Genomic DNA, 25,655 nt, shown 5'->3' with positions numbered 1-25,655 from the left:
AACGTCTTGGTTCTAGCTCTTACTGTTCAAAAGATATGATCCATGTTACCGGCGCTACGTTTTGGTGGGCCCCATTTTCATTTTTAAATTACAGACATAAGAGTACCAGACCCGAACACAGGGATGGCTACCTCTCGAGGTCCCGTGGATCACTACGGAATTAAGTAAATCATCATTTTTTTGCGCCCCATGTATGAAATGATCTGCAGCGCTCTGCACCATGATGCTCTGGGGACTCTAGGGCAGTTCAGGTTGTACATTTTGTATAATTTGTGCATATGCAGGGCTCTCTTGAAAAATAGGTTTTAGTCTCAATGTGATTTCACTGTCAAAATAAAGGTACGAAAAAAGAAGGTAATAAAGGATTGTGATTTATTTTACAACGATGGCATTTCAGTGATTGATAGTCTTTACTTCCATGTGAACTTAATTTCAGTGTCTACACTGAAAGGTGCTGTCCAGAACATAAAAGGGTTATTCATCTGTCCCCATAGGATGACCCGTTGAGGAACATTTTCTGTTTTCAGATAGAACCCTTTTGGGTTCCATGTACAATCCTTACCCCCAGGGGGCTATACATGGAACCCAAAAGGGTTCGACCTGGAACCAAAAAGTTTTTTTTATAAATCTAGAACCAAAAAGGGTTATCTTATGGGGACAGCCGAAGAACCCTTTTGGAACCATTTTCTGTGAGTGTATACTTTCTTTCCGAACTGTCACCATCACATCAGGCCTTTACAGTTTTTCCCGGTGGCTAAGACATTTTCAATTAAACTTTTAATGGAACTCCATCATAACCTAATGAGCACAACAGTATTATTTTTTGTAAAACTGTAAGTCATTACTTGTTGCTTTCACACCAAAATCTAATGCTAAGCACATTTTTTTTGCAAAACAGTAAACACAACTCACTACAAAAGACGCAAATCTCATGTCAAAAAATATTTTAACATTCGGTGACAGCTGATTCAAATTACTTCCGTGAATGTGAACTTCTTCTGCGCACGTGCACACTTCTTTACACAATGTTCACTGAGCAATCAGTCCTTACTCATGCATCATAGAGGTCACTCACCTCTGACTTACTGTTTGCAAGAACGGACCTAGTAAGAGGCCGAGGGCAAGGACAAAGGAGAGGTAGAGGGGCCCATAGAGGAAGAGGGGTTCAGATGTGTGGAGGTGGAACGTTTATAATTATCGTCCACATGACAGGATGTCCCTACTAGATGGATAGAAAACCGGTTATATGGCAATCACTGCAGAGGACTGTCAGAGGACTGCACTGCAGAGGACTGCACTGCAGAGGAAGCATGGATGTGCCATGCAAGGAGATGTTTTCCTCACTGAATTGCAAGGGAAAAGATCCAGGGTGATGTTGATGAAAACATGAATGGACCAAATGTAGTGTATACTGTAATGGTTTTGCCTTTTCTACATTGCTTTGTTTTTGCAGTTATTTGTTAGCCTGGTGTATTTTATTTTTATTCTCTGTATATACTGTACAGCATCACTGCTTTTGTGAAGGACAACATGGAAAAAGGTCAAAGAAAGCCTTCTGTTTCTGGATATTCATGCTCTTCAGTGACATTTTTTCTGTGTTTGTCATCTTTGGTTAAATCATTTTAGGAAAAAATAACACAACCCATGCTGTGATAATATATTTACTCGTCTTTTATGGTGCATACTATAATTATAGTATCAACAAATGGCACAGAAATATGAAAGAGGGTTAACCATGTTAGAGTATATTTATAGTTGTAATTAGTATTTATTGGCCCATTGTGTGACAATTTATTGAAATAACTTTTCATTAGATAAGAAGTTGTATGTTTTGATGGAGGTAGTTATGGATGGAGGTAGTTAATTTTGTGTCATGTATTTAATGTTTTGAGAGTCTTAATGCATTTTGCAAATTAAATGTGTCATTTTGGCCAACGTGTTTCAGTTTTGGACTGCATGTTAATTGTTTAGAAAACGTTAATTCTGTTTGGACACATTTTGGACACAAGAAAAACTGCAATTTGCTACATTGCTATATTATTAGAGAATAACTATGATATTTAAGTCAATGCGTTGATATTGAGTATCTCTTCCTCTCCACAGTACTCTGCTCAGCCCAGCATTCAGCCCAACCTGAGACTCGGCAGGTGAATGGCATCGTGGGAACGTTTTTCTATTTTCCAGAAAGGGTGTTGAACTCTGGCAGTTTACTTTATGGAGACCTTGGCAATATTGCACAGGTGCACCCTGGTAAACAAAGTAATACAAACCTTGAGAAGAGATTTAAAAACCGCCTTCACTGGAACAATGTTACTGGAGTCTTCACTTTGTCAGACCTACAAATAGATGATTCTGGGGTTTATACTGTGGAGAATACAGATGAAGGGAAGACAAAACATACATTTCAGCTGACTGTGTACTGTAAGTGTGTGTGTGTGTGTGTGTGTGCTGTAAATTACAACATCATTAAAGTGGCAATCAGCAGTAGAAACAATACTAAAGCTGTCACCTTTTGGTTTGGTAAAAAGCATAGACCGCGCTATGGATTCAAGGACTGATCAGCCATCATGTAAAAAATTACAGTGTGTAGATAGATAGTGTTTGTTTACAATTTCTTTGTTTACAAACACCGAAGTAAAACTTTTTTTTGGGTTCTAAGCTCAAGAAGCATTTATAAATATTCTTCAAGAATCAATGGGTACATTTCATTCATTTCTAAGTCCAAAAATGAATGTAGCAACTGCTCTTTGCTATTTAAAGATGAGATCCATTTCACTAATTCAAATTTTTTCATTATTTGTCTTCCAGATGTTCTGTCCAAACCTCAGGTGACGGTCCATGATAACATCTCCTGTAGCGTGGTGTGTTCTGTGGAGAACGGGAGAGAGGTGACCCTGTCCTGGTACAAAGGAGGGGAGATACTCAACCAGACCAGCAGCCCTGACCACAACATCACCCTCTCTATACCTCTGAAAGTGGATGAACAGAACAGAGACTCTTACAGATGTGAGGCTACCAACCCAGTCAGCAAGGAGACAGCTGTTGTTCCACATTCCTGTATAGAGAGTGATCCCTCTAAGGTGACAGGTAAACACATGTACAGTATTAATGTTATATTGCAGACATCCAGACAACACCAACTTCTATATGAAACAATAAGTATGGTAGAGCTCATTTTATGAAACGCAATGTTTTAATTAAAATATTGTTTTCTTTCTTTTTACATTAGATGGTGATGAGAGGACTCGAGATTGTCTTATTATTGCTGTAATCTGTGTTCTGGTTGCCTCAGGACTTGTTGGTCTTGCAACGTATCTGAAGAAGAGGAGAAACGGACACTCACATGCAGGTATTTAGCTTTTAACGGGGTGAGGTCATTCTCCTTGTCAAAGTCAAAACATGTTGTGCACAACCTTTTTTAATTATCATGGATAGTGTTTTAGAAATGTAGGAAATGTTTGCCTGAACAACAGATGCAGGTCAAATGAAGTGGCGTATCTTCCACACTTCCTCTGCTTGGTCAGACAGTTGCATTGTCTCAGACCACTTCTCTAAATGTTGACAAAGCAGAAGGCACACACACACAAGCACAGTCTGACAATCATTACTTTATAGCTTCTCTGGTGCCAAAACGACAGCTAGCACAGACACAGGAATCCATAGTTGTCACGTTCTGACCTTAGCTTCTTTTTTATGTCTTTGTGTTAGGTTGGTCAAGGCGTGAGTTGGGGTGGGTTGTCTATGTTCTTTTTTCTATGTTATATTTTATACGTGTTTGGCCTAGTATGGTTCTCAATCAGAGGCAGGTGTCGTTCGTTGTCTCTGATTGAGAATCATACTTAGCCTCCCGGGTGGCGCAGTGGTTAAGGGCGCTGTACTGCAGCGGGTTGGGTTGTGTATCGGAGGACAGATGACTTTCAACCTTCGTCTCTCCCGAGCCCGTACGGGAGTTGTAGCGATGAGACAAGATAGTAACTACTACAACAATTGGATACCACGAAATTGGGGAGAAAAAGGGGGTAAAAAAAAAAAAAAAGAATCCTACTTAGGTAGCCTTTTCCCACCTCTGTCTTGTGGGTGATTATTATCTGTTTAGTGTGTCTGCACCAGACAGAACTGTTTCGTTTTTTTTCTTCTCTTGTTGTTTTTTTGTCATTAAGTGTTCCGTTCTATTAAATACCATGAACACTTACACGCTGCGTATTGGTCCGATCTCTCATACTCCTCGTCAGAGGAAGACGAATGCCGTTACAATAGTAACATGAGTTCTTAGTGTTTGTAGAACCTGTCTTGGGGATGATCATGTGTGCATATCTGTCAGTTACTCCCACCCACACTGTATATTTAATTTACTTTATTTGCCTTTATAGATTCACCTGAAAGAAAACAAGATGACGTTCAGTATGCAGAGATAACTCACATTAAACCAGCAGAAAACCAGGTTAGTAATAATTCTACAGGCTGATAAACATAGGAGAAGTAATACAGCTGCTTTAGCAGCCCTCATGTCTACAACTGTTGGCTTTATCTCTGTGTCACTGGGTTAATGTGGTATTGAGTTGCACAGACCACCTGAGTTTGATAACCGGCCATATGAAATGTTTATGTTGGACAATTAGAAGAGTAATGCCTTTGATCTTCCTATGTCTTTTACAGTATTTGCCAAGTCTGTTGATTTTTAAGCCTGGCTTCATGGTTCCCTCCCACTAGATTTAGGAATGGTTCTAGATGTGTTGACTTCCTAGTTGAGTTACCTACTGCAGAACAATGAGAATAAACAACAGAGCATCAGACTTGTCTTGTTTCCTTCTTCTGGTACAAAGTATCTGATGAGGAAACATATGATCCTTTATTCTTTCCTACCCCCCCCCCCCCCCCCCTTTCCTTGTCCCTCTCAATCCTTTCCTCCCTCCCTCTCCCTGTCTAGGAGGAGCGAACAGGTATACAAGGACCGGAGTCACTTAGAGACAACCCTAACGTGACAGTTTATTATACACTCCAGTTACATCACATGCCTGCCAGCGAGGATGTTGACACTGCATGAAGGTTGAGAGAGAACAGGAAGTTAATGAGAGGGTGACAAGATAATTCACATCCCAGAGAAGGCGTTACATCCTAAAGAGAACCTTAAGACAAAAAAGACCTTAAGACCTTTAAGACAAAATTATAGTCAATATTAATTTTAGAAAACTTCATGGAGAAACAGTTGTTCCTGGAGACAACTACCATTTAACCAATGCGCTGTTGTCATTTCAGTCATTTCAGACTTCCTTTGTTGGTCATTCTCACTGTCTTTTGTTGAATTGGGGCCTTGATGAGACTAACTGATGCAGACAAATTAAATAACCATGCCTAGTGTTATTAGTAGGATGATCCCTCTTTTCAAGTGCCCATTGTCCCAATGTATAGGTTAAAACAAATGGAACCTCTTTTAATACATTTCACTAGTGTGTTTGCTATGCTACTGCTGTGCCAAAGCTTTTTTTCAGTTCTCTCTGTTCTGTCTCTCTGTTCTGTTGTTTAAATGTAGGTGCCTCCCCTGTATCTTTTTATAGCTGGTCATTGTTTAGCTTGCCAGTGGATAGCAGCTGTGTACATAAAAAGCAGATGTTTGGTGATATAAAGCCACCTACTCCTCAGCACCAGGATCTCCACTAGAGATCCTAATTGGAGTCCAGGCTCTGTCACAGCCGGCCGTGACCAGGAGACCCATGGTGCACAATTGGCCCAGTGTTGTCCGGGTTAGGGGAGTGTGACTTGGCTGGGTTGTGTTTCGGAGGACACACGTCCCTTGACCTTTGTCTCTCCCAAGTCCGTACGGGAGTTGCAGTGATGGGACAAAACTGTAACTAACAATTGGATACCGCGAAAATAGGGGGTACATTTTCTTTACAAATAAAATAGAATACAATCACTGACTCCTGCACACTCCTGCAGACATTCCTTCTATTGGAGCATTTTGTGCTCCACCTACATTGGCCCACATACTGTATATAACTGTGAAAACATTTCAAATCTACTGAAACCATTGTGAGTTTTTGCACTGCAGGTCATTTCATTTTTAGACATTTCTATTTCAGAGTAGTTATTGAGACTGAATATTTAGATATTATTCACATTTCACTATTCTAAAATACGCTTATGACTTATTCAAACTGATAAAGATTTTTTTACTGAGCTTTTTTTTTGAATTTTTGTAAACAAAGATTGCACTGCTACAACATACCTGTGAAAAATGTCAGTCCTTGCAACCACAGCTACGTTCAAGAGTTTGAGATTGGCAACGTTTCTCCAGAGACACACAACCTCTAGATTCTGGTTTTAATGTTTGACCTAGATAGTTTGTGTGTGTGTATTGATATGTAGGCTGTGTGCCTTTTTCATTGATGTAGTTCTGTCCTTGAGCTGTTCTTGTCTATTAATGTTCTGTACTATGTCATATTTTGTGTGGACCCCAGGAAGAGAAGCTGCTGCTTTTGAAACAGCTAATTGGGATCCTAATAAAAATACCAAATACCAAATGTAGCCTACTTTTAGAGTCTAGGGGAGAGCACTGCAATTGTTTGGTGGTTTTCAAGTGTGTTTCTGTATTTATTGAGTTTAAGTGTATTTGGGATGTTTTGTCCTGTTACTTTTAATGCCAGGTAGTTGTACATTTAATTTGACAGTTATGACTAATCCTATTACATTTCAAGCATTGCTATCAAGGAAACAATGTGTTTTTCTTTTAACGTATTTTCCTCATCTAGTGGTTGAATGTTTTTATCATTCAGCATACTGCAGACTGTACTTTACATACTACATTATTTTGTACTCTGAGCCAGTGTACTGTATATTGTAAGTGTAACTTAAATCATGTGTCAGCAAAATGTTCTCAAACCTTTCTATGCTTTTACATTTGGACTGTGCTCATGCATTATTGTGCCAATTTATATTTGATATAAAAACATGTCTTGTAAATTATGCCATGCCAATTATATTTTACATCACATTTGGTCAGAAAACATGAGTGCCTCATTTATCATTCTGTGTATTTATGTGATGTATTTTTCCACAAAGGTCAGATTGCGCAATGTTGAGACTCCAGTGTTTTGTTGCAGGAAATTAGCAACATTACTGTATAAAACACTGATTAGCCGTACACTCTTTCCGTCTGCAGCAGCATGTTCAAGGTAGCGAGTACCTTTAACATTTTGACTTTGATTCTTGATCTTTAGCATGATGGTCAGTGTGAAGAACTGTCTTTGGCTCCCCTAAAACAGATGTTTCTGCAGCACACACTGACAACCCCTCCTTCTAGTGCAGAGGTGTCACACCAGAAACCAGCCGATATGTATTATTATGTGTATAAAATATATGTAGTGAACAAAGTGAAAACCAAATTAAGTAGAGCCTATACGTTGTGAAGAATTTATTCATATCATCAAGGAACTCAAGACAAGATTCAGATTGGAAGACATTCTATAGGCCTAATATAGAAGAGTTGGCAGAAAAGTTGTCCTGTACTAAAATGTAAACATTTCATCTTAATATTGATTCATTGAATGAAGATACTGGGCAAATCATTTCCTTACATGGATGTAAAAAAAACTTTACGATAAAGTGGTCTGACATAACATCACCATCGATAAGGTGTTATATTCAAAACACGCACGCTCAAATGTACGTTTCCTCTTCTCTCCATCTGTTTTCTCCACAGTATAACCCCAGAATCTTCTATCTGAAAGTCTGACACTGTTAAGTATCCTGTAACACTGTCCCAGTGTAGGCGGTTTTCTAATCTCTTATCAGGGTTGATAATGCTTTGTTTAGCAGGGTACACCTGTGCAATATTGCCCTTTATAAATTGAACTGCCCACTTCCAACACCTGCTCTGGAAAAAAGAAAGACTTTCCCACAATCTCTTTCATCTACTCTGTAGTTATTGTGCCAGACTGGACTCAATGGACAGATGTTTGGTATTTTACATAGATCTTTGCCCCTCTAATTAGTATTGATTATAAAGGCAGAAGTTTACTTAAGACAGAAATTATAGGAGGGAGTTTGGTCAAGGAGGATGGGTAGACGACCGTCTAGCAATCCAAAGGTTGTGTGTTTAAGTTGCATCCTCCAAGATGTATGACTGTGATGCCGTCCTCTAATTCGTGTGATATTGTACGACCGCTATTCCATTCATAATGTAACCTAACCTAAAGTAATGTATTGTACTAAATGGTGGGGAACATATTTATATGGTAGTCTTACAAATTCCCCTGAGGCCAGGTTGCAGATATTGTGCAGACCACAACCTGTAAGAGCTTCCTTCTCCCATGAAAGAGCTCAATTTACTATCCTATTTACCTCTCTCTCTCTCCAACAGAAGTAAAGAGCGAAATGGTTTGCAGTGAGATAAATAAAACGCACTGTTTCAATACAACAAACCAACCTATAGTTAAAATAGTAGAAATCGTCAATGTTGCAATGAAATTAATTGAATGACTTTAATTAAAGTCTGTATCTACTCAACCTCTGCACCATCTTTCTTATATTAGCATAAATAGATCATGATTTAATTATTACATGATTGACAAAGCTATTTATTAATTAATTATATTGTGGAGGGGAATATGGAAAACCCTTTCCCCAGATGTCTAATAAGACGCACGACTGACTGCAAGCCTAATTCCCCTATACGGACGTGGACTACCTCAATCAATAAATCATCCGTATCGTAGGCCTATGTCCTTTCATTTTAATTATAATATTAGGACATACAGGACTACACTTAAGGTTCAGGCGTAGCTTTAAAATAGGCTGCTGGTATGTTCAGCACAAATAGTTGCTCTAACATAATTCCCACCATGTTGGGCTGCAATCAATAACCCAAAGGCACATAATTTAAGTAAATAAAGGTAAACATTGGCCGACATGTCAACAAGACATATCAGTCTCAACTTAAGTTTAGCCCTCCATGTCCTAACGGTTAGGACTTTACAGGTGCATGTGAGATCTCAACAGACCTGATCTCACCACCAACGTAACCTCTCACTCCCTCTGGAGGTAGAGAGAGAACATTATACAACTCCATTTACAGCTGGTTAGCTGCCAACCCTGTTAGTAACCAGACCATCACAGTCAACATCACTACACCCTGTGAAGATGGAGGCCCGGAGATGAAGAAAGTAAAATGAATTAATATCCTTTATTGCCATCAGCTCTGAGCTCAATACACTATTGTATAAATTCTCTTGAGACCAAGTGCTTAGTAGACTTGTTGTATTGTGATGAACCTGAGCTTAGATTGGTCAAGAGCACCTTCTATTGGAGAAAATGTAGAATTTCATTGTGAACTTATACAATTATATACTTGAACTTGTGGACCCCAGGAAGAATATCTGCTGCTTCTTCAACTGTTTGCAGTTTACATTAACTTGTGTGCTTCTGTGTTGTATTATGTGAGGTACAGTATATATGTAATGTACTGTATTTGTTTTTCACCCACACAACACCACACAACAACGATGAGAGGCATGGAAGAAAATACCATACTCTTATCCCAGCAGCCTTTGTGGTGTACCCAGGAATCTTTGCAGTGTTCGTCAAAGGACAAAAGGCAATTTTAAAACGGTTAATACTCCTGCCATGTCCACAGACATCTCCTAAATAATCAAAAACCGACTCTCGAAAAATGAATGCACCAGAGGAGACTAGTGGAAGGAGCTGTAGGAGGAGGGGCCCATGAAATGGAGTGGTACCAAACACATCAAGTACATGGAAACAACGTGTTTGACTCCGTTCCACTAATTCCGTTCCAGCCTTTACAATGAGCCAGTCCTCCTATAGCTCCTCCCAAAATCTCCTCTGGAGTGCACAACTGGTAAATAGTCTCGGATAGATAGGTCAGTCAGTCAGGTGGCTAGCTCCTGCCAGATACTTGTATTGCAGTAATGTTGAAGGGCTCTGGCTAGTATTACTTACCCAGCTAGAAGGATGAAGTAAGAAGCTAACATTAAACGGAGCCTACCTCAGCAGGAGCAAAGAAATACCCTACTAAGTTCTAATAACTTTGCTTTACAGAGAGCAGAATACTGAGACAAACATTGATGTAGCTCTCAGTGGTGAGGCTGAGGCAGGCTGCAATGCATGCAGGAGGAAGCAGAGGACACATAGAGAATGAGAGGAAGTAAGCAGAGAGAAGTTAGTACATTGGTTAGTACATGCTACGTGTCAGTGTGAATAATTTCTCATATTTCCCTCCTTTTAGAGGTATAACATTACAGAAAATGTAGGTGGCCAAAAATGTTTTAATAATCAGAAAAGAATACACAATACCCTACTGTAATCGATCGAACACAACAAATCATCTAACGTGATTTCACAATAAAACAGTCTTGTAGGCCTACGACTCACATAATAAACCATAGGCCTATAATTAATAGACAATGAGACTAGAACATAAATGACCTGAAATAGCAGTAATAATCACAATAAGCTGGACAACCTCATCGACCAGGAGATAGTAAGCTAAGCTAAGCTAGGCTCAGTGACAAGGAGATAATAGGCTAGGCTAGACTCATCAACCAAGAGATAATAGGCTAGGCTCAGCAACCAGGAGATGGTAGGCTAGGCTAAGCGGCCACAAATGTTAAATACATTTACTTTTTAAATTACTTAGCATTTTTTAAGTTATGTCCGCCCCGTTCTTGACTTCCTAAATCAGTCTGTTTAACACACTATCATGGTTAGAATCTTAAATATCACAAACAGAATTTGTGTTATGAACAGTTTTACGAGGACATGTCTTTTGGGGGGGGGGGGGCTGATGGCCCATCGAAAATACCCTTAACTATATTGAAACTAATTTCACACATATAATGATAGTCAGCCTAAAGACAAGATTAAATTGACAATAGTCTGATGGGGGAGAATATTATAAATTGTTGAATTGTGTATGAAGGATCTGATTAACAGTGCAGCTTGGAATTGACACAGAGGCAGGGAAATTAAATGGAGTTTCAAAAATACAACTTTTTTTTCTTACAGAGTCGTAAGCAGATAAGACATCTCAATGTCTATATAGTATCATAAAGATCTGATTCTGACCACTTGAGCTCTATTTCAACATTTTGGCAAGAATTTGTGCTGTTACACGTGCCCTTGCAACACTCAAAGCACAGTATTTAAACTCAAAATATGCCATTCTGTTCTTTTGGAAAATAATTTTCTGAAATTCATGAATTAATTCCTTAAGACCTGCTCTTAACAAATTAATAATGAATTATATTTGTTATGGTGTTTATTTAATGGATCTTCACACTTGAGTTGTGGTGTTGTAGTGGTTTCTATTTTGTACATACAGCCTACAGTTACATAAACTAATGGAAATGCTATTGTGTTCTTTGAAATACATTTTTCTTTCATATTATAATGTTACCTAAGACCTTCATAAACACAAGCAAATTATTATTTTTACCATAGCATACATGAAATGTATTTATTACACAGCTAGAATGTTGAATTTCAACAGGTTCGAAGGGGGCCCAACGAGGCCAGACTTTTCTAGTGTTAATCACTGGCCAATCAAAGTAGATCAGGTTTGCAATAGGTTACATGCTGCATATTATTAAAGTTTGCTGTTAGCTAGCCAGCTGACCTTTAGATTCGCTAGCTAGCTAGCTAACAGTATGTGTATGACGTGTGTGTAGTGATGTTATCTCAGAATGCCATTTTGCATCTATTGTATAATAATGCTAAAATATTTGTATCTGGAATTTGTATCAGTAGAACAGGCCTGACTCTCCTCCACCAGTCATACAAGGAGAATGGTCTAATGCCTCCCATCAAAAAAAGAGAAAAAGGTGTCATCTAATATTTCTAACATGTTTTTATCTGGACACTATCTGTTTACCTGGAATGTTTCCTTATTGTAGCCTACTACCAATTTTAGTCTTAATCTTTACTTCACTACTCACTGTTTAGCACATGACCTCATGTGAATCCTTAAAGAGATGGGTGGGGCTGGCTTAAGAGGGTGTGAACAATGCTGAATGGGTGTAGACAAAGGAGAGCTCTCCAGTTGGTACCAAAACATTCAAAGGCCCTTTTCTCAAAAGTGAGTTTACAAGTGTATAAACTTTCAAAGCAGAATTAGTGTCACATGAGTTGACGCTGGAGAGACGAAGTAGATACGGGGAGTCAAACAATGAGGAACGGACATGGAACGAGACAGGAACAGCATCAGCATACAAGAAAACAAAGATAAAGATGTGCGTAATTGATGGCAGGAGTGTGTGATAAAGGGCAGCCTGGCGCCCTCAAGCAAGAGGGAAGAGCGGGAGCAGACGTGACAGTACCCCCCCCCCCCCCTCCCCCTCTAGGGGAGCCCCACCCGGCGTCCCACCTGGGCAATCCGGCCGAGACATGGGCACTGGGCAAGCCGGTTGGGACGTGAGAGCCAAACAAACTGGCAGGAGCATGAGCCTAGCGAGCCGGCTGAGGCATGGAAGCCAGACAATCCGACTGAGGCAAGACACCTGTCGATCCTGCTGCAGAGAGGGAGCCCAATGATCCGGTGGAGAGTGACGTGGGATGGGAAGCTGCCGAACCAACCGAAGCAAGAAAACCTCTCGAACCAGTCAGGACGTGAAACCCCGAAGGGTTGGCTTAGGCACCTCCGGTTCCATCGGGGTTGGAATCTCCCCCGAGGTCACCAACAAAAAACAAACAAAAACTCCTGGACCGGCTGGGTGATGTTTCAAGATGTTTCAAGTTTTAAGGGAGCATGCAATTGGCATGCTGACTGCAGGAATGTCCAGAGATGTTGCCAGAGAAAGTAATGTTAATTTCTTTACCCTAAGTTGCCTCCAACATTGTTTTAGAGAATTTGGCAGTACGTCCAACCGGCATTTCAACTTCAGATCACATGTATGGCATTGTGTGGGCGAGCCTTTTGCTGATGTCTACGTTGTGAACAGAGCGCCTCATGGTGGAAGTGAGGTTATGGTATGGCAAGCATAAGCTACAGACAACAAACACAATTGTATTTTATAGATGGCAATTTGAATGCACAGAGACGCCATGATGAGATCCTGAGGCCCTTTGTCGTGCCATTCATCAGCTGCCATCACCTTCAGCAATATAATGCACGGCCCTATAGCAGGGATCTGTACACAATTCCTGGAAGCTGAAAATGGCCCAGTTCTTCCATTACCTGCATACTCACCAGACATGTCACTCATTTCGACAAGATGGCGCCGACAGAGATGGTTGCCTCGCTTCGAGTCCTTAGGAAACTATGCAGTATTTAGTTTTTTTATGTATTGTTTCTTACATTGTTAGCCAAGAAAATCTTAAGTGTTATTACATACAGCCGGGAAGAACTATTGGATAAAGGAGCGACGCCAACTCACCAACTATACGACCACGAATGCGACTTTTCCAAAGCGGAATCTTTGATCGGACTACCAGCCAGGACAGTGGATCTAATCCCAGAAGCCGACCCAAATAAAAGGTTGGCGCAGAAGAGGCAGATGGAGAGGCCTCCTGGTCAGGCTTTGTAGGCTTGCACCCCACTCACCACTTCAAAGTATACTATTCACCAATGTCCAGTCTCTTGACAACAAGGTAGACGAAATTAGAGGAAGTGTTGCATTCCAGAGAGACATTAGAGAGTGTAACATTCTCTGTTTCACGAAATATGTCTCTCTCGAGATACATTGTCGGAGTTGGTTCAGCCACCGGGCTTCTTCAAGCGTCTCTCCAGCAGAGATAAACACCTCTCTGGGAAGAAGAAAGGTGGGGGTGTATGCTTCATGATTAACGACACATGGTGTAATAATAACAACATGCAGGAACTCAAGTCCTTCTGCTCACCCAACCTAGAATTCCTTACAATCAAATGACAGCCATATTAACTCCCAAGATAATTATTGTCAGTTATCTTCACAGCGGTGTATATACCCCCTCAATCAGACACCACAAACGCCCTCAAGAAATCATATATCCTGAGGCTGCATTTATTGTAGCTGGGGAATTTAACAAAGCACATTTGAGAACAAGGCTACCTAAGTTCTATCAGCATATTGATTGCAGCACTCGCACGGCCAATACACTCGATTACTGCTACTCTAACTTCCGTGATGCATACAAGGCCATCCCTTGCCCTCTATTCGGCAAATCCGACCATGACTATCTTGCTCCTACCGTCTTATAGGCAGAAACTCAAACAGGATGTACCCATGACTAGAACCATTCAACGCTGGTCTGACCAATCGGAATTCACACTTAAAGATTGTTTTGCTCACGCGGACTGGGAAATGTTCCGGGCAGCCACAGAGAATAACATCGATCTATACCCTGACTTGGTGAGTGAGTTTATAAGGAAGTGCATTGGAGATATTGTACCCACTGTGACTAATAAAACCTACCCTAACCAGAAACCATGGATGGATGGCGTTATTCACAGAAAACTGAAAGTGCGCACCACTGCATTCAACCATGGAAAGAGGACAGGGAATATGTCAGAATATAAACAGTGTAGTTATTCCCTCCGCAAGGCAATCAAAAAAGCAACATGTCGGTATAGGGACAAAGTGGAGTCGCAATTCAACAGCTCAGACACGAGACTACAAAAATCACAGACTACAAAAAGAAAACCAGCCACGCCACGGACACCGTCTCGCTTCCAGACAAACTAAACACCTTATTTACCCGCTTTGAGGATAATACAGTGCCTCCACCTAACAAGGACTGCTTGCCCCCTCTCCTTCTCTGTGGCTGACGTGAGTAAGACATTTGACTTCTTTGGGATAGGGGAAGGTATTTTGACATCCGGATGAAAAGCATGCCCAATGTAAACTGCCTGCTAGTCAGGCCCAGAAGCTAGGATATGCATATAGAAATGAATAGAAAATACTCTAAAGTTTCTAAAACTGTTAAAAGAATATCTGGGAGTATAATAGAACTGAAATGGCAGGCGAAACCCCGAGGACAAACCATCCCCCCCCAAAAAAAACAATTCAGCATGACACTGATTTCAATGGCTGGCATTTTTACTATAGGGCGAAATCCTCCCAGATTGCAGTTCCTAGGGATTCCACTAGATGTCAACAGTCTTTAGAAAGAGTTTCAGGCTGTTTTTTTAAATGAGAGAGAAGTTGTTTTTCTAAGGGCTCCCATTTTGGCTGTAGTGTTTCTATCCACATGGCCGAGATGGCGTGTTAGTTTTATCTCCTGTAAAGACAATGACGATTCTCCGTCTTAAATGTATTGTTTATTTCCGTATTAGGGTACCTAAGGATTGATTATAAAAGTTGATTGACTTGTTTGGATACGTTTATTGGTAATGTTTGGGATGCATTTTGACCGTTGGAAACCGAGTGGATTATTGACTGAAGCACGCCAGCTAAACTGAGTTTTTATGGAAATAAAAAACAAATCAAATCAAATGTTATTTGTCACATACACATTGTTAGCAGATTTTAATGCAAGTGTAGCGAAATGCTTGTGCTTCTAGTTCCGACCATGCACTAATATCTAACAAATAACAATTTCACAACTACCTTATACACACAAGTGTAAAGAAATGAATACGAATATGTACATAAAAACATATAAATGAGTGATGGCTGAACGGCATAGGCAAGATGCAGTCGATGGTATAGAGTACAGTATGTGCATATGAGATGAGTAATGTAGGGTATGAAAACATTATATAAAGTGGCATTGTTTAAAGTGGCTAGTGATAGATTTAATTACATCAAGATGCAAGATGCAGTAGGTGGTATAGTGTACAGTATATACATATGAGATGAGTAATGTAGGGTATGTAAACATTATATAACATTAAGTGGCTAGTGATAAATTGATTACATAATTTTTTCCATCAGTGGCTGGAGTTAAGTCAGTATGTTGGCAGCAGCCACTCAATGTTAGTTGTGGCTGTTTAACAGTCTGATGGCCTTGAGATAGAAGTTGTTTTTCAGTCTCTTGGTCCCCGCTTTGATGCACCTGTACTGACCTCTCCTTCTGGATGAAAGTGGGGTGAACAGGCAGTGGCTCGGGTGGTTGTTGTCCTTGATGATCTTTTTGGCCTTCCTGTGACATTGGGTGGTGTAAGTGTCCTGGAGGGCAGGTAGTTTGCACCCGGTGATGCGTTGTGCAGACCTCACTACCCTCTGGAGAGCCTTCCAGGTACGGGCGGAGCAGCTGCCGTACCAGGCGGTAATACAGCCCAACAGGATGCTCTCGATTTTGCATCTGTAAAAGTTTGTGTTTTTGGTGACAAACTGCCTTCTTCACCACGCTGTCTGTGTGGGTGGACCATTTCAGTTTGTCCGTGATGTGTACGCCGAGGAACTTAAAACTCTCCACAATCTCCACTACTGTCCCTTCAATGTAGACAGGGGGCTGCTCCCTCTGCTGTTTCCTGAAGTCCACGATCGTCTCCTTTATTTTGTTGACATTGAGTGTGAAGTTATTTTCCTGACACCACACTCCGAGAGCCCTCAACCTCCTCCCTGTAGGCCGTCTCATCATTGTTGGTAACGAAGCCTACCACTGTAGTGTCATTTGCAAACTTGATGATTGAGTTCGAGGCGTGCATGGCCACGCAGTCGTGGGTGAACAGGGAGTACAGGAGAGGGCTGAGAATGCACCCTTGTGGGGACCCAGTGTTGAGGATCAGCAGGGTGGAGATGTTGTTACCTACCCTCACCACCTGGGGGCGGCCCATCAGGAAGTCCAGGACCCAGTTGCACAGGGCGGGGTCGAGACCCAAGGTCTGTAATCGATGAACAGCACTCTCACATAGGTATTCCTCTTGTCCAGATGGGTTAGGGCAGTGTGCAGTGTGGTTGCAATTGCGTCGTCTGTGGACCTATTGGGGCGGTAAGTAAATTGGAGTGGGTCTAGGGTGTCAGGTAGGGCGGAGGTGATATGGTCCTTGACTAGTCTCTCAAAGCACTTCATGATGAATGAAGTGAGTGGTACAGGGCAGTAGTCATTTAGCCCAGTTACCTTAGCTTTCTTGGGAACAGGAACAATGGTGTCCCTCTTGAAGCATGTGGGAACAGCAGACTGGGATAAGGATTGATTGAATATGTCTGTAAACACACCAGCCAGCTGGTCTGCAAATGCTCTGAGGATGTGGCCGGGGATGCCGTCTGGGCTGCAGCCTTGCGAGGGTTAACACGTTTAAATGTTTTACTCAAGTTGGCTACAGTGAAGGAGAGCCCGCAGGTTTTGGTAGCAGGCCGTGTCAGTGGCACTGTATTGTCCTCAAAGCGAGCAAAAAAGTTGTTTAGTCTCTCTGGGAGCAAGTCATTGTGATCAATCACAAAGGTTGTTTTTCTTTTTTAGTCTGTTATTGACTGTAGGCCCTGCCACATACCTCTCGTGTCTTAGCCGTTGAATCGTGACTCCACGTTGTCTCTGTGCTGACGCTTAGCTTGTTTGATTGCCTTGCGGAGGGAATAGCTACACTGTTTATAATCAATCATGTTTCAGGTCACCTTGCCCTTATTAAAAGCAGGGGTTCGCTCGTTCAGTTTTGCGCAAATGCTGCCATCAATCCACGGTTTCTGGTTGGGGAATGTTTTAATAGACGCTGTGGGTGCAACATCACCGATGCACTTGTTAATAAACTCGCACACCGAATCAGCGTATTCGTCAATGTTGTTGCTCATATCCCAGTCCACATCCCAGTCCACGTGATCAAAGTAATCTTGAAGCATGGAATCCGATTGGTCGGACCCGCGTTGAACCGACCTGAGCACGGGAGCTTCCTGTATTAGTTTCTGTCTATAGGCATGGAGCAACAGAATGGAGTCGTGGTCTGCTTTTCCGAAGGGAGGCCAGGGGAGGGCCTTATGTGTGTCGCGTAAGTTAGAATAACAGTGGTCTAGGGTTTTGCCAGCCCTGGTAGCATAATTGATATGCTGATAGAATTTGGGGAGCCTTGTTTTCAGATTAAAATCCCCAGCTACAAAAAAGGCCTCAGGATATGTGGTTTCCAGTTTACATAGAGTCCAATAAAGTCATTTCAGGGCTGTCAATGTGTCTGCTTGGGGGGGAATATACACAAATGTGATTATGATCGAAGATAATTATTTTGGTAGATAATGCGGTCGGCATTTGATTGTGAGGAATTCTAAGTCAGGTGAACAAAAGGACTTGAGTTCCTGTATGTTGTTATGATCACACCATGTCTCGTTAATTATAAGGCATACACCCCGCCCTTCTTCTTACGAGAGAGATGCTTGTTTCTGTTGGCGCAATGCGTGAAGAAACCAGGTGGCTGTACTGACTCAGAGAGTGTGTCTCGAGTGAGCCATGTTTCCGTGAAACAAAGAACGTTACAGTCTCAGATGTCTCTCTGGAATGCTACCCTTGCTCGGATTTCGTCTACCTTGTTGTCAAGAGACTGGACATTGGCGAGTAGTAGGCTCGGGAGCGGTGCACGATGTGCCCGACTACGGAGCCTGACCAGTATTGAACAAAAGGACCATTTGTGATGTAACTGAGTCCTTTTGGAGTGCCAACAGAAGAAGAACTTCAAAGGTAAGGCATGAATTATATCGTTATTTCTGACTTTTGTGTCGCCACCTACCTGGTTGAAAATGATTGTTATGCATTTGTAAAGTGGGGTGCTGTCCTCAGATAATCGCATGGTTTGCTTTTGATGTGAAGCCTTTTTGAAATCTGACACCGCGGCTGGATTAACAAAAAGTTACGTTTTTTTTTTACATATTTCATGTGTATTTTCAAGAATGTTAAATATTTACAATTCTGTAGTTTGAATTTGGCGCCCTGGACTTTCACTGGATGTTGGTCAGGTGGGACGGTAGCGCCCCATCTAGCCTAAAGAGGTTAAACACGTTAACCCTCGCAGGGCTGCTGGCCCAGACAGCATCCCTAGCCGTGTCCTCAGAGCATGTGCAGACCAGCTGGCTGGTGTGTTTACGGACATATGCAATTGCTCTCTATGCCAGTCTGCTGTCCCCACATGCTTCAAGATGGCCACTATTGCTTCTGTATCCAAAAAGGCAAAGATAACTGAACTAAATGACTACCGCCCGTGCACCCACTTCTGTCATCATGAAGTGCTTTGAGAGACTAGTCAAGGATCATATCACCTCCACCTTACCTGCCACCCTAGACTCACCTCAGTTTGCATACTGCCCCAACAGGTCCACAGATGATGCAATCACCATCACACTGCACACTACCCTATCCCATCTGGACAAGAGGAATATCTATGTAAGAATGCTGTTCATTGACCACAGCTCAGCATTCAACACCATAGTACCCTCCAAGCTCATCATTAAGCTGGAGGCCCTCGGTCTCAACGCCACCCTGTGCAATTGGGTCCTGGAGTTCCTGACGGGACGCCCTCAACACTTCGCTGACCCTCAACACTCAATACTCAAGACATTTCAGCTTTTCCTTTCGATTAATTTGTAAACATTTCTAAAAACATAATTACATTTTGACATTGGGTTATTGTGTGTAGGCTAGTCGAAAAATGTAACCCATTTTATATTCCGACCGTAACACAACAAAATGTGGAAGACATCAAGGGGTGTTAATACCATCTGAAGGCACTGTATATGTCTGTTTCTCCTCTTGTTTTGCAGTTGGAGTCCCAGCTCCATACATTATGAGCCCAGGTCAGCTGTTAGTCCGTCAGTATTGAAAGCTGTTCAGTGGTGTGTTCTGTGGAGAACTGAAAAGACGTTACCCTGGCCTGGTACAGAGGAGAGGGAAGACTGGAAAACACAAATAGTTACAAACACACCAATTTGTCTCTACCCTCTGGAGAAAAAGGAAGAGGATAATGTGTGGCTGCCAAACCTGTCAGTAACCCGACAATCAATCTCAACATTGAGGAGCACTGTCTGCAACATGCAGGTATAACCACAATCTATAGCATTAATACACTTGATGTGCTTTGAATATCCACAATTTGATTTCTGTACATTTATGCTCTCTCTCCCGCACTCTATACTGTATCGTCCCTTTTACAGAAGCAAACTCTCTATACCTAGGGAAATCTCCTACATGTCTTCTGTGACATGTCTTCAATGTGCTTTGGTAGTCTGTCCTCCTCAACTGTATCAGACACTAGAGGGAGCCATTGTATAACATGAGCTACTCTTTAGCAACTCTGAAAGATCTTATAGAGAGACTAGTATTTATTTTACCTTTACCTTTGTCAGCTTGGGGGTTTGAACTTGCAACCTTCTGGTTACTAGTTCAACGCTCTAACCACTAGGCTACCCTGCCGCCTCAAGCTGTTGAATCATGAACATATTAGAGACACATATTTCCCTCAGATTACACAGACCCACAAAGAAATCCAATTTTGATAAACTCCCATGTCTATTGGGTGAAATACCACAGTGTGCCATGTAAAATGGCACCGGAGAAGAAGGCAGACATTTTACCGATTGACTAATTTGTGTTTTTTTGTTAATTTATCTTCGTTGTTTCTAACTTATTTTTTTTTACAAATGTTGTACATAATGTTGCCGCTACCATCTCTTATGACCGAAAATAACTTCTAGACATCAGGACTGCGATTACTCACCTAGGACTGGCAGAATCATTTTTCTTCTTTCCCGACTCTGACTAGCCCAAAGCAGAGGATATACACGGCTCCCTCAGGAACAGACCCCAACCCCTGTGATCTGCATGACGAGGAGGCGGAGAAACGACGACAATGTCAAACCACGACAATATCAACATACAGCTGGCTGGTTATACGATGTACCGGCAGGATAGAACAGCAGTGTCTGGAAAGATAAGAGGCGGCGGGCTATGTATTTTTGTAAACAACAGCTGGTGTACTATATCTATGGAAGTCTCAAGCTATTGCTCACCTGAGGTTGAATATATCATGATAAGCTGTAGACCACACTACCTACCGAGAGTTCTCATCTGTATTCTTTGTAGCTGATTATATACCACCTCAGCCAGAGGTTGGCACTAAGATAGCATTGAATGAGCTATATTCCGCCATAAGCAAACAAGAAAACGCTCAGCCAGAGGCTGCGCTCCTAGTAGCCGGGGATTTTAATGCGGGGAACCTTAAATCAGTTTTACCAAATTTCTATCAGCATGTTAAATGTGCATCCAAAGGGAAAAGAACTCTGGACCACCTATACTCCACACACAGAGATGCATACAAAGCTCTCCCTTACCCTCCATTTGGCAAATCTGACCATAATTCCATTCTCATGATTTCTGCTTACAAGCAAAAATGTATGCAGGAAGCACCGATGACTAGATCAATAAAAAAGTAGTCAGATGAAGCAGATGCTAAACTACAGGACTGTTTTGTTAGTACAGACTGGAATATGTTCTGGGATTCCTCCAATTGCATTGAGGAGTACTCCACATCTGTCATTGGCTAAATCAATAAGTGCATCGATGACTTCGTTGCAACAGTGACCGTACGTACATACCCCTACCAGAAACCATGGATTACAGGCAGCATCTGCACTGAGATCAAGTCGTATGACACCGGCTCTGACGCTCGTCGGGGGTGCCAGGGCTTGCAAACCATTACAGACTACACAGCCAAGAGCTGCCCAGTGAAAAGAGCCTACCAGACGAGCTAAGCCACTTCTATGCTCGCTTCGAGGAAAATAACACTGAAACATGCATGAGAGCACCAGCTGTACCGGAAGACAGTGTGATCAAACTCTCCACAGCCGATGTGAGTTAGACCTTTAGACAGGTCAACATTCACAAGGCCGCAGGTCTAGACGGATTATCAGGACGTGTACCCAGAGCATGCACTGACCAACTAGCAAGTGTCTTCACTGACACTCTCCCTGTCATAGTCTGTTATACCAACATGTTTTAAGCAGACCACCATGGTGCCTGTGCCCAAGAACACTAATGTAACCTGCCTAAATGACTACTGACCCGTAGCACTCACGTCTGTTGCCATGAAGTGCTTTGAAAGGCTAGTTATGGCTCACATCAACACCATTATCCCAGAAATCCTAGACTCGCTCCAATTTGCATACCGCCTAACAGATCCACAGATGATGCAATCTATATTGCATTCCACACTGACCTTTCCCATCTGGACAAAAGGAACACATATGTGAGAATGCTATTCATTGACTACAGCTCAGCATTCAACACCATTGTGCCCTCAAAGCTCAACAATAAGCTAAGGACCCTGGGACTAAACACCTCCCTCTGCAACTGGATCCTGGACTTCCTGATGGGCCGCCCCCAGGTGGTAAGGGTAGGTAACAACACATCCGCCATGCTGATCCTCAACACAGGGCAACTCAGGGGTGCGTGCTCAGTCCCCTCCTGTACTCCCTGTTCACTCATGACTGCACGACTCCAGCACCATCATTAAATGTGCAGATGACACAACAGTGGTAAGCCTGATCACCGAAAACAACGAGACAGCCTACAGGGAGGAGGTCAGAGACCAGGCTGTTTTGTGCCAGGACAACACCCTCTCCCTCAACATGATCAAGAAAAAGGGGATGATTGTGGACTACAGGAAAAAGAGGACCGAGCACACCCCCATTCTGATCGATGGGGCTGCCGTGGAGTAGGTTGAGAGCTTCAAGTTCCTTGGTGTCCACATCACCAACAAACTAACATGGTCCAAGCACACCAAGACAGTCGTGAAGCGATTAAACCTATTCCCCCTCAGGAAACTGAAAAGATTTGGCATGGGTCCTCAGATCCTCAAAATGTTCTACAGCTGCATCATCGAGACTGGTTGCGTCACTGCCTTGTATGTCAGCTGCTCGGCCTCCGACCGCAAAGCACTACAGAGGGTAGTGCAAACGGCCCGAGTACATCACTGGGGCCAAGCTTCCTGACATCCAGAACTTGTAAACCAGGCGGTGTCAGAGGAAGGCCCTAAAAATGGTCAAAGACTCCAGCCAACCTTGTCATAGACTGTTCTCTCTGCTACCGCATGGCAAGCGGTACTAGAGCAACCAAGTCTAGGTCCAAGAGGCTTCTATACACCTTCTACCCCCAAGCCATAAGACTCCTGAACATCTAGTCAAATTGCTACCCATACAATTTTCATTACCCCACCTCCTCCACACCACTGCCACTCTCTGTTGTCATCTATGCATAGTCACTTTAATAACTATTCCTACATGTACATACTACCTCAACTAACCGGTGCCCCCGCACATTGACTCTGTACCGGCACTCCCCTGCATATATTAATTCTTACTGCTGCTCTTTAATTACTTTTTACTTTTATCTGTTATTCTTAGCCATATTTTTTAACTGCACTGTTGGTTAAGGGCTCGTAAGCAAGCATTTCACTGTAAGATCTACCTACACCTGTTATATTCGGCGCTTGTGACTAATACAATTTGATTTTTTTTGATTGCAGCAAGATTGTGAAGAACCAACAGCATTGTAAATACAACCCATATTTATGTTTGTACTTCAACTATTCAACTATTTGTAACATTGTGTATATTGAAATGGAAAATAATAAGATCCATTCTCTGGATATTACTCTTTCTCGAAAGTGGTAAGTCTGCCTTGTCAAACTGAGAGTCAATTACAAAAGTAGGCTACTATCATGTTACATGACTCTCGTGTAATTGATTTGAATGTGCTATATTATTACTGAAGTGTTATGGCAGATGGTGCAGAAAAATGCTGTTATAATTTCACTATCGCTTTTTGGTCATGTCCTTATTGTAAAAGAGAAAATGTGTTCTAGATGACTTACTGGTTAAATCAGGGCTGCCAACTTTTGAAGAAGGTTTGGAGTGAGATTTGCTATGTGAATTTCATTGCTCCCTGGCATAGACAAAAATTGTACTGTTTTAAAGCTAATTTCCTGCAATTCTATGTATTTTGATATGACTTAGGCGTATGACCAGGGTAAAAAGAAACTTCAAAAATGATTTGTACATGAAATGAACACTCAAAATCCGACAAGGTTGCTACTTTGAGATTTTATGGGGGGGTGTAATGTGAAGTACATTTTTAATATTCATGGTTGATGGCAGTGGGGAACCAAATCATAGATTGCAGTCTCCTTATACGTAGACTGCTTTCAAGGTAATGACACAAAAGTGCTGGGTGTTTGAAAATGTTCTTGTTATAACAATACATTTCTCAAAATCACCCAACCTTCAAGAAGCTTCGAATGAATATCAATATTCAGGTGGTTTATGGTTCCTAGTTGAAGATCCTTTACATCATCTTACTCTACACAGACAAAATATAATGTGTATGTAAGTCCCCGTACCATCTCTGCATAGCATGTGCAGAATACTAAAATGTCCAAAGTTATATTGATTCCTGGAGCATTTAATAGCTATTCCTTTACTTTATTATATATTTTTTATTTAACCTTTATTTAACTATGCAAGTCAGAACAAATTCTTATTTACAATGATGGCCTACGAAAAAGGCAAAAGCCCTCCGGCGAGGACGGGGATGGAGGCTGGGATTAAAAAATATATATTCAAAAAATAGGAACTAACATACATCACAGCAAGAGAGACACCACAACACTACATAAAGAGATACCTAAGAAACCAATCACATAACACTGTCGAATATACAGGATACAAACATTATTTTCCAGTTTAATAAATATATATATAGCAGTTTGCACCCCCCCAAAAATAACGTCAATATCTGAGAACGGTAATATTTCACAGACACATGAAGGCACCCATAACCAATCATTTCTAATGAAAAAAAAAAACAGTGGATATAGTGTTTTGTCCCTGAGTAAAGTAGACATAGTTCTTGTCCCCAGTCAACATTCAAAATGTAAAGTTTCATCATGCGTGTTCAACTTACCCAGAACATCTAGCTTTACATCTGCTACGGTCCGATTATGACAGACACACTCAAATGGGCCCTTGTCATTGTCCACAGCAGAGATTATTGTGAGAGAGAGGTCTTTGTTGATTTTCAACCCTCTTCTTATTTGTATGACTTATACAAGACTGTCCATGAATGGCTGCAAAACTACATATCCTCATATCATTTGTTTTCAAAGAAAAAAAGCAGGCATATCAGATTTCAAACACGTGATTACAGTGGGAAAATTGGGAGGAAGTGAAATAATCAAATAACTGTAGGGAATAACAGTAGTTTTCTTGCTGACAAGTCAAGCAGGGTAATTACCCAACATTTTAGCCCATTGTTAAGAACGAGAATTGTTCCACTGATCAGAGTGAAAGTAAATAAACAATAAAATCTCTTGAAGACAAGATTACATAAATCTGCCCCTACACCCTAACCAAATTATTTTTCTATGTATTGTCCCCACCCTATACTAATACTTACACTGTAGGTAGGTCTGTCTGCTGCCTTTTCGTTGTCACAGCCTAAACGACAATCACCAAAGGAGGGGACTAGTGTGGATTAAATCAACTTTTGTACATGCTGTCAAAATGCTGCATTCTGCAATACAGACTGGAGAAACAACCACCTAATTTTGTTGACAACATATAACAGTGGTACCATGCTACTCTTTTTTAGAGTTGTATAAACTCAGCAGAGATGGTTCTCTCTCCATTCAGCTCCACTCTAATCTTGAGGGGCGTTTATTTTTCCATCCAATCCCCTTTATCCCTCAGATAACTAGACTAATCATATGCTCCAATGTGTGGCGGTTCACAGTGCTGTGGCACGACATGACG

The 25,655-nt window shown here is 41.6% G+C and overlaps 1 protein-coding gene across 3 annotated transcripts in view; it reads left to right on the top strand.

The window, feature by feature from the left end:
• The window catches only part of LOC139418811 (SLAM family member 9-like), a 139,590-nt gene extending 132,584 nt beyond the window's left edge, over positions 1-7,006 (top strand). Inside the window, exons 2-6 of one of the 3 annotated variants that reach the window (XM_071168530.1) lie at positions 2,104-2,421; positions 2,809-3,087; positions 3,230-3,349; positions 4,371-4,441; positions 4,928-7,006. In XM_071168530.1, the coding sequence (XP_071024631.1) occupies positions 2,104-2,421; positions 2,809-3,087; positions 3,230-3,349; positions 4,371-4,441; positions 4,928-5,044 (905 nt within the window). In that variant the 3' untranslated portion in view covers positions 5,045-7,006. The remainder of the gene's footprint in view (positions 1-2,103; positions 2,422-2,808; positions 3,088-3,229; positions 3,350-4,370; positions 4,442-4,927) is intronic. The other 2 variants (XM_071168531.1, XM_071168532.1) reach the window with 2 other exon arrangements.
• Positions 7,007-25,655: the final 18,649 nt, after the last annotated feature.

This window comes from Oncorhynchus clarkii, chromosome 10 (assembly GCF_045791955.1).
Source record: "Oncorhynchus clarkii lewisi isolate Uvic-CL-2024 chromosome 10, UVic_Ocla_1.0, whole genome shotgun sequence".
Classification (NCBI taxonomy): domain Eukaryota; kingdom Metazoa; phylum Chordata; class Actinopteri; order Salmoniformes; family Salmonidae; genus Oncorhynchus; species Oncorhynchus clarkii.
Note: the sequence above shows the minus strand (reverse complement) of the source record. Positions and strands in the feature narration are given on the sequence as shown.